This window comes from Monoraphidium neglectum, assembly GCF_000611645.1.
Source record: "Monoraphidium neglectum strain SAG 48.87 unplaced genomic scaffold scaffold00052, whole genome shotgun sequence".
NCBI lineage: Eukaryota > Viridiplantae > Chlorophyta > Chlorophyceae > Sphaeropleales > Selenastraceae > Monoraphidium > Monoraphidium neglectum.
Window position 1 is genome coordinate 34,785 of NW_014013576.1, and position 13,328 is coordinate 48,112.

General features: G+C 65.4%; 2 protein-coding genes across 2 annotated transcripts in view; one reads left to right on the plus strand and one right to left on the minus strand.

Moving 5' to 3' along the window:
- Nucleotides 1-42: 42 nt before the first annotated feature.
- Nucleotides 43-7,510, minus strand: MNEG_0613 (5-methyltetrahydrofolate-homocysteine methyltransferase reductase; the record flags this gene model as incomplete). Its single annotated transcript, XM_014050907.1, has 10 exons — nucleotides 43-841; nucleotides 1,081-1,173; nucleotides 1,342-1,495; nucleotides 1,693-1,771; nucleotides 1,995-2,103; nucleotides 2,459-2,580; nucleotides 2,771-3,607; nucleotides 4,039-5,166; nucleotides 5,940-7,163; nucleotides 7,370-7,510. The coding sequence occupies 10 exons, from the start codon at nucleotides 7,508-7,510 to the stop codon at nucleotides 43-45; spliced, it is 4,686 nt and encodes a 1,561-aa protein (XP_013906361.1).
- Nucleotides 7,511-8,260: 750 nt separating this feature from the next.
- MNEG_0614 (hypothetical protein) overlaps nucleotides 8,261-13,328 on the plus strand; it is a gene marked incomplete at both ends in the record, with an annotated part of 6,218 nt that continues 1,150 nt past the window's right edge. Inside the window, 11 exons of the mRNA XM_014050908.1 lie at nucleotides 8,261-8,362; nucleotides 8,515-8,669; nucleotides 9,179-9,230; nucleotides 9,408-9,805; nucleotides 9,993-10,305; nucleotides 10,455-10,557; nucleotides 10,748-11,274; nucleotides 11,546-11,665; nucleotides 11,942-12,025; nucleotides 12,202-12,759; nucleotides 12,852-12,941. Of these exons, the coding sequence (XP_013906362.1) occupies nucleotides 8,261-8,362; nucleotides 8,515-8,669; nucleotides 9,179-9,230; nucleotides 9,408-9,805; nucleotides 9,993-10,305; nucleotides 10,455-10,557; nucleotides 10,748-11,274; nucleotides 11,546-11,665; nucleotides 11,942-12,025; nucleotides 12,202-12,759; nucleotides 12,852-12,941 (2,502 nt within the window). The remainder of the gene's footprint in view (nucleotides 8,363-8,514; nucleotides 8,670-9,178; nucleotides 9,231-9,407; nucleotides 9,806-9,992; nucleotides 10,306-10,454; nucleotides 10,558-10,747; nucleotides 11,275-11,545; nucleotides 11,666-11,941; nucleotides 12,026-12,201; nucleotides 12,760-12,851; nucleotides 12,942-13,328) is intronic.

Sequence of the window (13,328 nt, forward strand, 5' to 3'; positions counted from 1 at the left end):
CACACACACACACACAAGATAGAAGAAAATATTTCCAAGGGATCACGGGCTCGACGCCTCCCTCACATACGCCCCCGCCTCCGCCATCGCCCGCAGCTCCTCATTCGCCTCTCCCTCGCTCATCCCCACGTGCGCGTGCAGGACGGCCGCCAGCGCCGCGTGCACCTCCCTGGCCATCCCCAAGCCCTCGCCGCACACGCACACGCGCGCGCCGCGCCGCACGATCAGGTCGGCCAGCGCGGCGCCGTCCTGCCTCACGAGGTGCTGCACGTACGCCCTCTTGTCCCCCTCGCGGCTGCAGGCGACGCGCAGCCGCGTCAGGTCGCCGCTCGCCTCGAAGGCATCGAAGTCCGCGCCATATAAGAAGTCCTCGTCGCGCCGCCGGCAGCCGGCGTACAGCCACGCCTCGCCGACGGCCGGCGCGGCTGCGGCGGCCGCGGTCCCGGCGGCGGCGGCCGCCCTGGCGGCGGCCCGCTCCTGCAGGAACGCGCGGAACGGCGTGGTGCCGGTGCCCGAGCCGATCATGATCAGGGGCGTCGCCAGCTGCGGCGGCGGCGCAAACGTCTGAGACGGCCGCAGCAGAATCGGCATCCACGCATCGGCGTCCGCTGTGCCCTCACCGGCCAGCCGCGGCGCGAGCAGCCGCTGCAGCCAGCCCGTCGCGACGCCGGCGCAGCGGCCTGAGGGCGCCTGGAATGAGACCGCGCGGAATGCAAACTGAAGGCGCGCGGCGCTGGCGCCGGCGCCGGCGGCGGGCGCGGCGCTGATAGCGTAGGCGCGGGGCGCGAGGGGCGGCAGGGCGTCCAGCAGCGCCGCCAGCGGCGGCGCGCAGCTCGCAAATCTGAAAGCAGAAATGAAGGGTGCGGGGCAGCGAGTGTGGTCAGGGGCGCATCAATGACGGGGGTGCAAACATCAGCTAGGATGCAGACACCTCTGTGCAGGCCCTGCTGCATGTTATGTAATTTCTGTGATTTCGAAGCGGACTTCAAATGAGCAATTCAATCTGCCTCCCACGCAGCTTCTTGCAGCACATACAGCGAGGCGGCTTGAAACACGCAACAATCCCCCCCACAATCGCACCTGTTCAACAGATCCAGCAGGCAGGGGTGGCCGGCCACAATCTCCCGCGTGTAGTCAGCGGCACCCGCCTTGGCGCACAGGAAAAGCAGCGTCCTGGAGGCGGCAAATTTTGCGGAAAGTTTCAGTGTGTCGGAGCGAGAAGGGGAGAAAATGGCACAGCCGCCGCCTGGCGATCCCGGACGATGATGTCATCACAAGCGCTTGCCATGGCGTGTTCCGCAGGGCGGCGCCTGCGCGTGGCGAGCGAGGGGCGGCGCGCACCTCTTCTCGGCCTCGTTGCGGCAGTGCTCTGCCAGCAGCCGCAGCAGGCCCTTCTGGGGCTTTCCCGCGATGTCCACGTTGTGCGTGAGCGCGTGGCGCAGGGAGCAGGGCGACACAATGTGCGGCAGCAGCGTGGCGCCGGGGGCTGGCCGGCCTGGAGGACATCCAGGTGGGGGGCACATTTGGGGTGTCAGCAGGCGAGTGCCGTTTTTATTTGCAATGGTGCTCCAGGAATCGTCCCCACAAGTCTGAATGCAAGCGTATTCAGAGCCAGATTCCACCCTGTAAGATGGAAAAAATCTGCAGCACATCACTCATATGGGAGCACTCCAGCTGTACACCTGGCCACACCTGCCGCCTTGATCTCAAACACGCGCTCCCCATCCAGCCCCAGGCGCTGCAGCAGCGCCGCGACCATTTCAGGGTCGTTCTGAGCGGCGGTTGGTGGCGGTTGGGAGGCAGCAGCATTGGCATAAGTCAGGCCGAGCTGCATGGATTGAGGCCAGGATGTTGCAGGAGTGCAGTGGCAGTATGCCATCATTAGGGCAACCTCACGCGCGCGTGTTCCCCTGAGGCTGAATTTGCCCTCAGCCGCGCGTGAGAAGGGGCTGCGCACGAGAGGGGGGCAACGCAGTTGCGGGAGGCCGGCACACCTGCGGCAGCACAGCAAGTGCGTCGCCGGCCTTGTGTGTGATGCCGCTGCCTGCGATGTCCAGCTCGCAGTGGACGACCACACGGTCAGAGCCGGGGGCCGTGAGCAGCCTGGGCGTGCAGGCACAGTGAGTGAGTGGGGGTCGGGAGGAGGAAGGACACGAGCAGGCTGTGTGGATTTAAGGGGTTGAGTGAATACAAAGGGTTATGTGAGGTGTGTGTGGAGGCGGAATAGTAGGAAAAGGTCCGGGCAGCTTGGATTTCAAAGAACATGTGCGCATCACTGTGTGATTTGGCAGGACGACAAGACAAGCAGGCTTTGATAAGGAAACGCGAGGGGGCGGCGCGCTGCCCTTGAGCAGATTCGGGGTGGCAACAAGGCTGCGCGCGGCCGTGTTCATCGTCTGCTTGCAATGCTTCGCTGCCGGACCTCTTTGAACTTGACCGGCTGTGCGAAATCGCCCACCTTGCCTCTGCGACGCGCGCATAAAAAGGTGCGGCTGCGCTGTACGCGCCAGTCGGCTTGCGGAATTTGCGCTGCTCCTCGCTGGGCCAGGACAGTTCGCGCGCCCGCACATCCTCGGACACCTATACATGGGTCGGGTGAGGTCCAACAGGTTACAGGATCAGAAAGATCACCAAGGGAGAAAAACCACAGGCTCAACCCACGCCGGTGGGCTGGCTTAACGCTAAGTTGCCGCGGGTGTAGGCATGACGAGGCGTCTCCTCAGGGCGGTGCAGCCACCCGCGGCGAGGACGGCCCTTGCCCTTGACCCACCGCTGGTGCCACGTCGAAGGACACCTCCACCCGCGGCGGCGCCAGCCCTGGGGCGCCCTTCAGGTCGGCCCCCTCTGGCGCCAGGCCGCCAACCAGCCCGCCGGGCTCCCGCGGCGCCGCCTGCACCGGCTGGCCTGCCTGCGGCTGCGCCTGCTGCGGGCCCTCCTCCTGCGGCGCCTGATCATCCCCCTCCTGCTGCGACCGCTCCTCCTCCTGCTCCTCGTCCCGCTGCTGCTGCTCCTCCTCCTGCTGCTGCTGCTGCTGCTGCTGCTGCTCCTCCTCCTGCTGCTGCTCCTCCGTATCCTCTGCAGACAACTCCTGCTGTGGCTTCGCATCTGATCGAGCCTCCTGTGCCTGCTGCCGTTCCTCCTCCAAAGGCTGGCCCTGTGGTGCCCCCTCCTCTGCCGCCTCCCTTTCCGAACCCCGCAGCTGCACCCCGGCCACCGTTGGTGCAAGATGCGACAGGTGCTGCTGCTGCTGCGGCCCCGAACCTGGCCGCGAGCCGCTGCCACCGCCCTCCGCCCGGCTGGGTGGCTCGAGCTCTCCCAGGTCCGCTGAGTCACCGAGTGACATCATCGAGATTTCCAGGTACACTTTGGGCACCGCGGCCACAGCCGCAGCTGCCTGCGCTGCCGATCCCTTGCTGGCCTCTGCAGCCAGGCGCGGCGCCGCCGCCAACGGCGCGTGCGCCGCTGCCAGGGCAGGGCCGCCCTCCGCCGCGAGCGTGCCAGCAAGCGCGTGCGCAGCAACGGCGGCGCCGCCTCCGCCGGGGCCGCCAGAAGCGTCGAGGAGGGCGGTCTTGAGGGGCGCCCATAGGTTCTCGCACCAGGGCTCCACCTGTAGGGTCGGGAGTGTATTTAGCCAAAGGACTTGAAGGATGCCCGCACACTGACATCTGATTCAATATCAAGGGTGGGCAGGAGCTCCTGCCCACCGATGGTTGTGATCCATCTGAAAGAAAAGCTTGAGTGCGCTTCCACTGGCATCGCTGCCATGCATCCACCAAGCAGCCCACAATGCACCCGACCCTTCCTTCCAGCGGCCCTTGCAAGCCCCAGCCCGGCCTCCGTGCCCACAACACGCAGCCCATGACACGCCAAGTCTGCCTGCCCCAAGACCCCGCACCACCCGCCTTCCACCCCCGCGGCAACGCACGATCCAGCGCCGACCATCCTACCCCTCACCGACCCCTTGATGCCCACTACATGCTCAGTCTATTCACCCCCACACCCTCCACCGCACCCCCCCACACCCACACCCACACGCACCGTCTTGTCCATGCCCTCCGAGTCATCCGCCTCCCCCGCCGCGTAAAACTCCTCCGCCCCGAGCTCTACCAGCCGCGCCCTCATCGCCCGCGGCGCCGCCATGAACCTCGAGTAACTCGAGTCCCCCAGCCCCAGCAGCGCGAATTTGACGCCCTCGAGCCGCCACCCCTTGGCCTGCGCCGGCGCGAGCAGCTGCTTGAAGAACGCCGCACCGTTGTCGGGCGGCTCGCCGTCGCCGGTGGATGACGTCACTATGACGGCGACGGGCGTCTTGGACGCGCCGAAGGAGGGGAAGCCGAGCTCGTCGAGGGCCATCACATCTGCAGGCACGCCGCGGCGCCCGGCCTCGGTTTGGAGTGTGCGCGCAATCTCCCTGCCGTTGCCGGTCTGGCTGGCGTACAAGAAGACGGCCCGCGGCTGCGGCCGCGCGGCGGTGTTGTGGGGCGTGACGGAGACGGACCAGGCGGGGGCCGTCGGGGGCGGCAGCGTCGCGGTCGCGGCGGCAGGGGCTGCCTCTGGCAGGGTGTGTGTGTCGCCGGCGGCCGCGGAGCTGGAGCGGCGCGAGGCCTGCGGCGGGGACGCTGCGGCGCCAGCCGCTTGCTGCTGCTTCTGCTCCTGCTGCTGCTGCTGCTGCTCAGCGCTGCCTCCCTCTGTGCCGGCTGCCGCGGCCATTGGAGCAGCAGGCTCTGCGAACTCTGAGTGCAGCAGCTTCAGGGCTTCATTTAGGGCATGCTGCCGATCCTTTGCGCCGCTGTCCGTCCGCCGCGCCGCACGCGCCGCCGTGGCGCGCTCTGCCGCCGCGAAATGCTCGGCCGCTGCTTCTGCCGTCGTCCGCCTGTCGCCGGCCACTTGCTGCAGTGCTGGGGCTGCGACCTGCGCGGCCGCTGCGCCCTTGCCGGCCGCACGGCCGGCGGCACCGACCGTCATCGTGACAGTCGATTTAGTGGGATCTTCGTAGTAATCGTCGTCGTCCGACGACTCAAAATCTGGCGGCGCTGCGGCTGCGGCTGCGGCCGCGCGCTGCTGCGCCGCCGGCGCGCCGCCGGCTCGCGACACGTCGCCAAGCGGGCGAGTGCCGGCGCGCGACATGCCGCTCTTCCGAGGCGGTGCCAGGTCCACGTCAGGGTCCTATTTTGGGCGACAGTAGAGCAGCGAGATGGTGGGGTGACTGAGTGCTTGCAGCCTTGCGGGTCAATTGCGCAAGCATGTCGGTCAAGCGCAACGCGGCATGAGGTGGCCCCCGCCAAAGCCACCCGATCTGAAAGGTCAAGCTCTAGCAGCTCTGATCATGAGTTTGCTCACATCTAGTCGAACATTGCAGCAAATCCAGTAGAACGCGGTGTTGCACGACATGTTGAAGGTCGTCCAGCCCACTCAAACGGCGTGATCGTATGTTGCAGCCATCATGTTGCATAAATAAAAACAACAAAATAAGAGGGAGCACCAGTGCCACCAGCCTTTGATCAAGACCCTGCCGCGGTGCTCAGCATCACAGGTAGGTGGCGCCTGGCGCATTCCTTGTGCACCCCACCATGAAGCATTTGCACAAGCACGTACGCACGCAGGCCTGCCTACGCAACCGAACTTCTAATGCTGCAGAATAGCCGTACATACACGCAATGTGAACAGTTGAGGCGCGAGGGGTTACCCATGGGCCTGCTGGTCAACTCCATGATTGCATGGGCAAAGCGAAATCCTGAGCCTTGTGCAGTGCGCTAGAAGATGAATGCCTAATGGTATTCCCCAAGCTCCCCGGGTGTTGCCGCTGGCACACCACCAGCGTCGCTGCCTGCAGTACTTGTCAACACGAACAAAACCCCCTGCTGCATAGCTCCCCTCGCCGCCTAAAACGGCTTGGCGTCCGCCGAGCGCCGCAGCGAGGCCCAGGACTGCCGCCCCACCATCAGCGGCGACGTAATGCTGCTGCGCAGCCCCGCTTCCTCCTGCGCCGCCCCGCTCCCGTTGCTCGCGTGGCTGAAGCTTTTGCTCACGTTCCCATCCGCCCCCGCCCATCCGTGCGGCGCCGCCTGCGACGGCGGCGCCGCGGGCGCCGTCACGCCCGTGGCGGCGGCGGCGGCGGCGGCATGTGGATGAGGCTGCGCGCGGCCTGCGCGCGCCGCAAGGCGGCAGCTGAGCGCGCCGCGCGCCGCCGACAGCGGGCCGGATGCGGCCGAGTGCGCGGGGCTTGGCGGCTGGGCGTCGACAAACCCGTGATCGTGGTCCCCGCTGCTGCCCGTGTAGCGGTCGAGCTCCGCGCCGCCGCCGGGAATCTGGTGGTGCCACGGGTCGTGCGCGGGGCCGCCGCGGCTGTCATCACCAAAGGAGGGGCAGGCGTCCTGGAAGCAGGCCGCGTCGTCGCAGGTGACCAGCGCCAACCCCACCTCCACGCGCCCGTCCGCGCCGCTCTCATCGGACGCGGATGGCGTCGGCTGGGCTCGCTGCTGCCGCTGCGCATTGAGCTGCGGCCGCCGCTGCTGCTGCTGGGCGCACCACGCCTCCAAGGGGCTGCCCTCAGCGCATGCCAGGGGCTCCTCCGCCACAACCCCGTCGCGCCGAGTTTGGGCCGGTACCACTGGCGTCTCCAGCGGGCGCTGCTGCGGCCGCTGTCCGGTGGTCGCCGGCTGCTGCGCCGCATCCTGCGGGACCTCCGGGGGTGCCTGCCGCGCGTCGGAGGCGATCCCCTCTCTGGGCCGCTCCTCCATCGCCTCCAGGCGCTGCACCCACTCGCTGGCAAAACCTTTGAGTCGCGTGGACATCTCCACAATCTGCTGGTGCAGCCGCCCCTGGCCGCCGCGGCCCCCGACGCTGGTCGCGTCCTCCGCCGCCTCGTCACACGGCAGCGGCCGCTGCGGCGTCGCAAACTCGGCCGCGTGCGCCCCCGCGCCGCCGCCGCCGAGCCGGGAACGCTGATCGCGGCCCGCGGGGGGCGTGCGCGCCGAGTCGTCTGCGGCCGCGAGTGGGCGGTCCAGGCCGAGGCCCTTGGTGCTGTAGACGCTCCAATTTCCTGGGCTGGCGGCCGGGAAGGGCAGCTGGGTGCCGCCGCCCTCGGCGTCCAGCGAGGCCGTTGCGGGGTCGCGGCTGTTGGACAGGTACATGCAGAGGCTGTCGCCCATGTCTTGGGCGGCCTGTTGCAGGTGGCATCGGTTCGACGCGGCGGGAGTGTAGCACGTATGACTGGGTGCTGAGTGCAACATCACCAACCGGGCCTCGCGTGTCTGCAGCAGCTTCAGGGCAGCCCGTGTTTGACTGCCGTTTGAACCCGTTGCGACACCCACATGGTCGACCTGCGCATAATGCAATGCATCCCACGCGCCTGAGCAGCCGCCAAGACCTCCCTCTCCAGGAGCGCGTTGCGCAGCCGCTCCGCCGCCAGCGCCTGCTCGGCGGTGGCGCGCGCCTGCTGCTCCTTCTCCAGCATGCGCCGCAGCCACGCGGCCTCCTCCGCGGCGCGCGGGCTGCCGTCGCGCGCCATGACTGCGGGCTCGCCAAAGCACTGGTGAGCACGACATTGGGGGGTGGGAAGGCGGGCCGGACGATGCAGTCACAAGGCGCCAGGATTGTAGCAAGTTGACGGCACCAGAGCACAGCAGCGTGCACAGCGCGGCGACAGTGCTGAGTGACGCGGCCCACCCTTGCCAGGGGATCCAGTCACTCCACTTGTGCATTTAGTGCGCTCACCGCAAACATCTCGGTAGATATGAGCACTTGTGGGAGGGGGCCTGCACCTCAAAAGCAAGCCTGCAGCCAACCTCCTGAAGGTGGCAGGCGAGCTGTGGTCGGAGGGAGACCAATCAAGTTACTTAGACGCCACCACCTTGCAGATAGCGCTGCTTGGGGGCCGCTCGGGCGTGGGAGGCAGTTTGAACTACCAGATCGCCGCAGATGGCCAGACGCGTGGATCCGCGCCGCATGCATTCACCAAGGCGACAGACATTGGCCAGACGCACGCACGCGAACAGATAGGGCATGGGAAAAAGACAGCCTCATGCAGTGAGAAGCTGCCCACTCCAGCACAGGTGAAACTGCAACGGTGCCGGTGCAGTTCATTTATGATTGTAGCAGTACTGGAGAAAATTATATCGATATGATCGTCGGGAGCTGCGGTCAGACAATGAAACTCTGACCACGCGCCATTTGGCTGCTGGGACTCGAGTTCGGGACAGCCAGACACATACATAGGGTAATAATACTATTAAAAACGTTACACATGGTATTGAGCAGGATGGAGGGCCCTCTTGTCCGAGTAGCCTTCCTAGCGCTCTCGGTGCTCGTCCAGGGCGTGGTGTCCGCACCAGTGGAGGTTTGCAAGTCTGCAAAGTACAAGGTAAGAGCGATTGACCGATCGCCAGGCCCCTGACACCACCTCACGCGGCCGTTTCCTTGCGAGCACACTGGCGTCGCTGCACTGCTGCTGCCAATCATGCAGCGCCAGTCAAGCCTGCGGTGCGCCCCCTCGTGCCCACATCGACGTTTCAGGTGCTGCTGAGCAAGGCAGCCAGTATTTTCAAGCCTTGGGAATGGACCCAGGACGACATTATGGCCTATGTCAAGGCAGATGCGCTCAAGCCCGGGCTGCCAGTAGTGGTGCTGCTGGTCTTGTGCATCCTCACGCTGCTGCTGCTGGTGCTCTGGTGAGCAGTGGCGGGCGCATGACAAACAGAATGAATTGCTAAGCAGGATGCCACCATACAACCAGGGGTGCCGCGCCTGTGGCAGGCGTGTAGCCAGATACAGGCTATGCGTGCCAAGCACTCCTGTGTTACGAGCGTGCTGCCAAGGTTCTGCCCCACCCCATGTCGACATCACCCTCGCCCCCCCCCCAAATCAGGCGCTGTGTGCGCTGCTGCTGCGTTGTATGCTGTCAACAAGAGGCATACGGGGAGGCAGACAAGGTCCTATGGGGACGGAAGCTGCGCGTCTGGAAGGTGGGCGGACGCCTCATGCGCCTGCGACGCAATGATAACACAGCCAGCTGCTGCCCACACTGGTGCAAGTAATGCTGGCCACAGCTGTCACTGCTGACTCATGATGACAAACAGCAGCTCACAACGCGTGCGCGCCCGCAACCACACGCCACTCAGGGACTGCTGGTGTTTTTTGGGGTGGCATGCCTGGCAATCGGCGCGTGGGGGATGTACAGCGTCCCGCGCGACCTGGCAGGCCAGGCGTGGGCGGTGGTGGATGATGTCAAGGTGAGTCATGCTTCCAGATGCTGATTCAACCACATAATCATCAGCCTGGGCCCTACAAAGCGAAAGCCAAGGATTCAAGCTACAGGGATGTTTCCTTGCACCGCCTTTTACCGTCTGCTGGTGTCCCCCTCGAAACAACTGGGACTTAGCACCTGGCCCCCTCTGGGTCCCCCGCAGGCCTTTGCCGGCGGTGTCGCCGACGGCATCGACGGCGTTTCTCGCCTCGCCGGCAACATGACCGTGCCCCTCGACCAGCTCTCGGCCGTAATCGCCGAGGACGTCGACCCCACCGGCCTCCGCGCCAACGTGTCCAAGGTTGGCTACTTCCTCGACAACGCCCCCGCGCCGTCAGAGTTCAAGGCGGCGATCACAAACCTCGGGGCCGCGCTCAGGCCCGGGCTCACCGGCGCGCTGGCGGCGCTGGCCGGCCTGCTGTCTGGGGCGTCGAGCCCGCTGACGGACCTGAGCGCGCGGCTGGCCGCGGTTTCGGCGCTGACGACCGGCGGGCAGCTGGCGGCGATGGACGCCGCGCTCGACGCGTACTCGAGTGCGGTTGCTGACGCCCTGTCGAACCCGTGAGCGAGGGGCCGTGAGCTGCATACAGCAGATACTGCAGATAAGACCCGAGTCGATCCGCCCTGCTGCGCGGGAGGCGGTCCAATCACAGGCATGCGCAGCGGCCGCTTTGAATAGCTGAGCTGATGTTTGCATCGTGCACCAGATTTCATATGCCCAAATTAACCTCCGCTGTCTTGCCCGCAGGCCGCCCGGCGCGTACGTGGCGCCGGGCACGCCGGAGGTCCAGGCGCTCATCGCCGCGCAGGCCGGCGTCGACGCGCCGACCTGGGTCTCCCAAATCGACGCCGCGGCCGCAGCCGTGGAGGCGATCCAGGCGATGCAGAGCAACGCGTCCGCGAACCCCTTCACACGCCTAGCGGCGGGCATATCGGACGCCGACGCGAAGGTGACGGACATCAGGTCGAATCTGCTGCCGGTGCTGGTGTCGAACGTCACCACGTTCAACGGGCTGTTCTACCGCAACGCGAGCTTCGCCATGCGTGGGCTCCTCGACCAGGTGGGGCGCGCGCGTGCGCCCAGCCACTCCCCGTGCATCTGCACCGCCCGATGCGGGACTCCTTCGCGGAGGCTCGTGCGGCGTTTGGATCTGGGTCGACGCGCATTTTGCGTTCAGCAACGTGCCCGTAATTGCGACCTCAATTGCAGGCTGTCCACATTAACTTGACCGTGGTGGTGCTGCCCGAGGATGCGCTGAGCCAGGCGGCCACGCTAAATTTGACGCTGATAACCTTGGACGCAATCTACAATAGTGAGCAAGACCAAGCCAACTTGTGCTTTCTGCTTGCTTACTTCCTGTCATGCTCCCCCGCCCCTCCTGCGTGCCGGAAAAACCACACAAAGTTGCCTGCAAGCTGCAGCCTTTGCCGTCCATAATGCACACCACACATACCTCACCAACGCTAATACTTACCCCGTCGACCGCCCTGCCTGCCCTGCAGCCACGCCTTCGCCGCTGACCCTGGAGATCAACCTCACGTCGCTCAACAGCCAGCTGGCGCTGCCGCCAGAGGGCACCCAGCTGCTGAACAGCCTGCTCGACGCGGCCAGCGCCCTGGACGGCAGCGTGTCGCTAATGGCGGACCTCGCGGCCAGCCTGCGCAACGTCAGCAGCCTTGTGGCCGCGATGGGGGCCGACGCAGCCGCCATTGGCACCGCGCTCAGCGACTATGTCGACACCGCCGGCCCCTGGGGCGACGTGCAGACCGCGCTATCTGCCGGGGCCCCCAATGTCGCGGCCGCCGCCGAGGCGACGCATATGGCAAACTCCGACGCTGGCGCCAGGTCGGCGCCACTCGCTGACGTGGCAACGCGGATGTCGGGCTTTGAGCCGCAGCGGCAGGCAGTTGCGGGCTCGCTGGGCGGGGTCATTGCCGACGTCAACGCCGCGCCGGACTTGAGCCAATTTGCGTCGAGCCTGGACGGCGTGCAACCGGCGTATGCGGCACTGGGTTCGCCGCCGTCACAGGTGCGCTTGTTGGCCGGGTGCAGACACGGTGCAGGGAACAGATTGGATGGCTTGGCGGGCGGCGGGCCGCGCGCCCCAGGTGCAGAGGTTGCGGCGGCTCTAGAAGCAGGCACGCGGGCCAGAAGCGAAGGCATCCGGCCTGGTGCATGCCTCTTTTGTCGAGCTCGCTGCTTTGCTGGAATCCATTCTCCCATGTGCTTTGTTTCACTTGCAACCCCGCTGAAAACCTGTCATCCACCATGCCCGGTGCTTTGTCGCCCTCCCCAACCAGGCCCTGTCTCCCATTCTGTCTCTGCTGGACAGCATTCACCAGCTCACCAGCCAGACAGCCGATGACATTAGGGGCCAAGTGGACAGTGCGACGCAGCCAATGGACGAGGCATCGCACCGGGTGGGTGTCGTGCAATGTCCGGGCGACGACGTGTGTGCAGGGTATCAAGGCATGCCTCGCTCTGTGTGGCTGCGTGGCTGCGGCCTGGAGCCTCACACAATTGCTTTGTATTCAAGGGCGCTGGCAGATTAACCAAGAATTAAGACGTTATGCTCGTTCTGCAGCGAGCCAGTCTGCGCAGCCTGCGCAACCGCCGCTTGCCCCCCCTGACCCACCAAACGCTTGATGGAAGCTCGCTCCCTTCGTCCCTGCCTGCGCCCTGCTCGCGCCGCACAGGTGCGCGCCATCAGCGACCGCGTGGACGGCTACCAGGCACGCTTCACACCCATAGTGGCGAAGTACCAGAGATATGCCTCAACGGTGAGCAGCCGCACGCACGTGGAATCGACCTGCGCACGGGGCGGCTAAGGGGGTTCCACACACCGCTTGCCCTTGAAGCCAGCTGGGGTTGGGATGATTATTTGCTGTCTTATATTCCTGCCTTCAATCATCACGCCGACCAGCTTCAATAGTTGCCCAACAAACAATCCTTGCAGGGGCTGATGTGTTCCTACGGCCTTATCATGCTGCTGATCCTGTTGCTCCTGATCAGCGCGTGGCGCAACTGCCCCGCCGGCCTCTGCCTCTTCGGCTTCCTGTTGATCGTCCTGCTGACCGTCTTCAGCGTGCTGCCCCTGATCTACACCGTGGCCGTCATCGCCCTGCGCGACGGCTGCGCCAATGTCGAGGTCATCGCCCAGGACATCCTCACGAATGGCGGCTTCGGCTTACATGGACTGGCCGGCGCCTCCAACGGCACCAACCCAGCCGTGCTGGCGCTGGATTACTACTTTGGGGACCCGGCGGTCAACCAGAACCGCAGCGCCGCTGACGTCATCCAGGGGGTGGTTGACGTGGCCGCCCTCAAGGCGCAGGTCAACAGCAGCGTCAACGACGCGCTCGACGGCATCCAGCGGGACTTTGAGTTCCGGCCCAAGGCGCGTGGGAGACGGGCTTTGCGGGATGGTTTCTTGCGGAGGGCCACATGCACAGCAGGCTCTGTTCTGCAAGCCATGCGACGCCCTCGGCTGCGCAGCAGCCCCGTGCAACTGCAGGTGCTTTTTACACAGGGTTGCTTTTCAGTCGTTGCATGGGCTGAAGCACCAACATCCTGATGCAAGTCTGTGTCATACTTGAACCCAAACAGGTGGCCGTCATCATCGCGGGTGTCGGAACCCGGGTCAACGCCCTATTTGCTGGCGTTGACTCCACCGTTGACCTCCTGAACTTCTCAAACGTGAGCCATAGATTATGCTGCTTCTGCTTTTGCAGGTCTTTTCAGCTCGTCCTATCAGGCACCCATTGATACCCCTGCCAGCTTGTTGCCCGTTAAGAGCCCGAAAACGGTTGCCTGCAACCGGTTCTTGGCCGTCAATGGTGAAACATGGTTGCAGACCTTCACACACGCGCACACGCACTGTTCTCAGAATGCAAGATGATGTGAACATGCGGTCTGTGCATTTAACACGGGTGCACGCGTGCGCACACACATACACACCCTCTCTCCCTCTCTCCCTCTCCCTCTCTCTCTCTCTCCCTCTCTCTTTCTCTCCCTCTCTCCCTTGCCCCCTCTCTCCCTTGCCCCCTCTCTCCCTCCTCTCTCCCTCTCCCTCTCCCTCTCCCC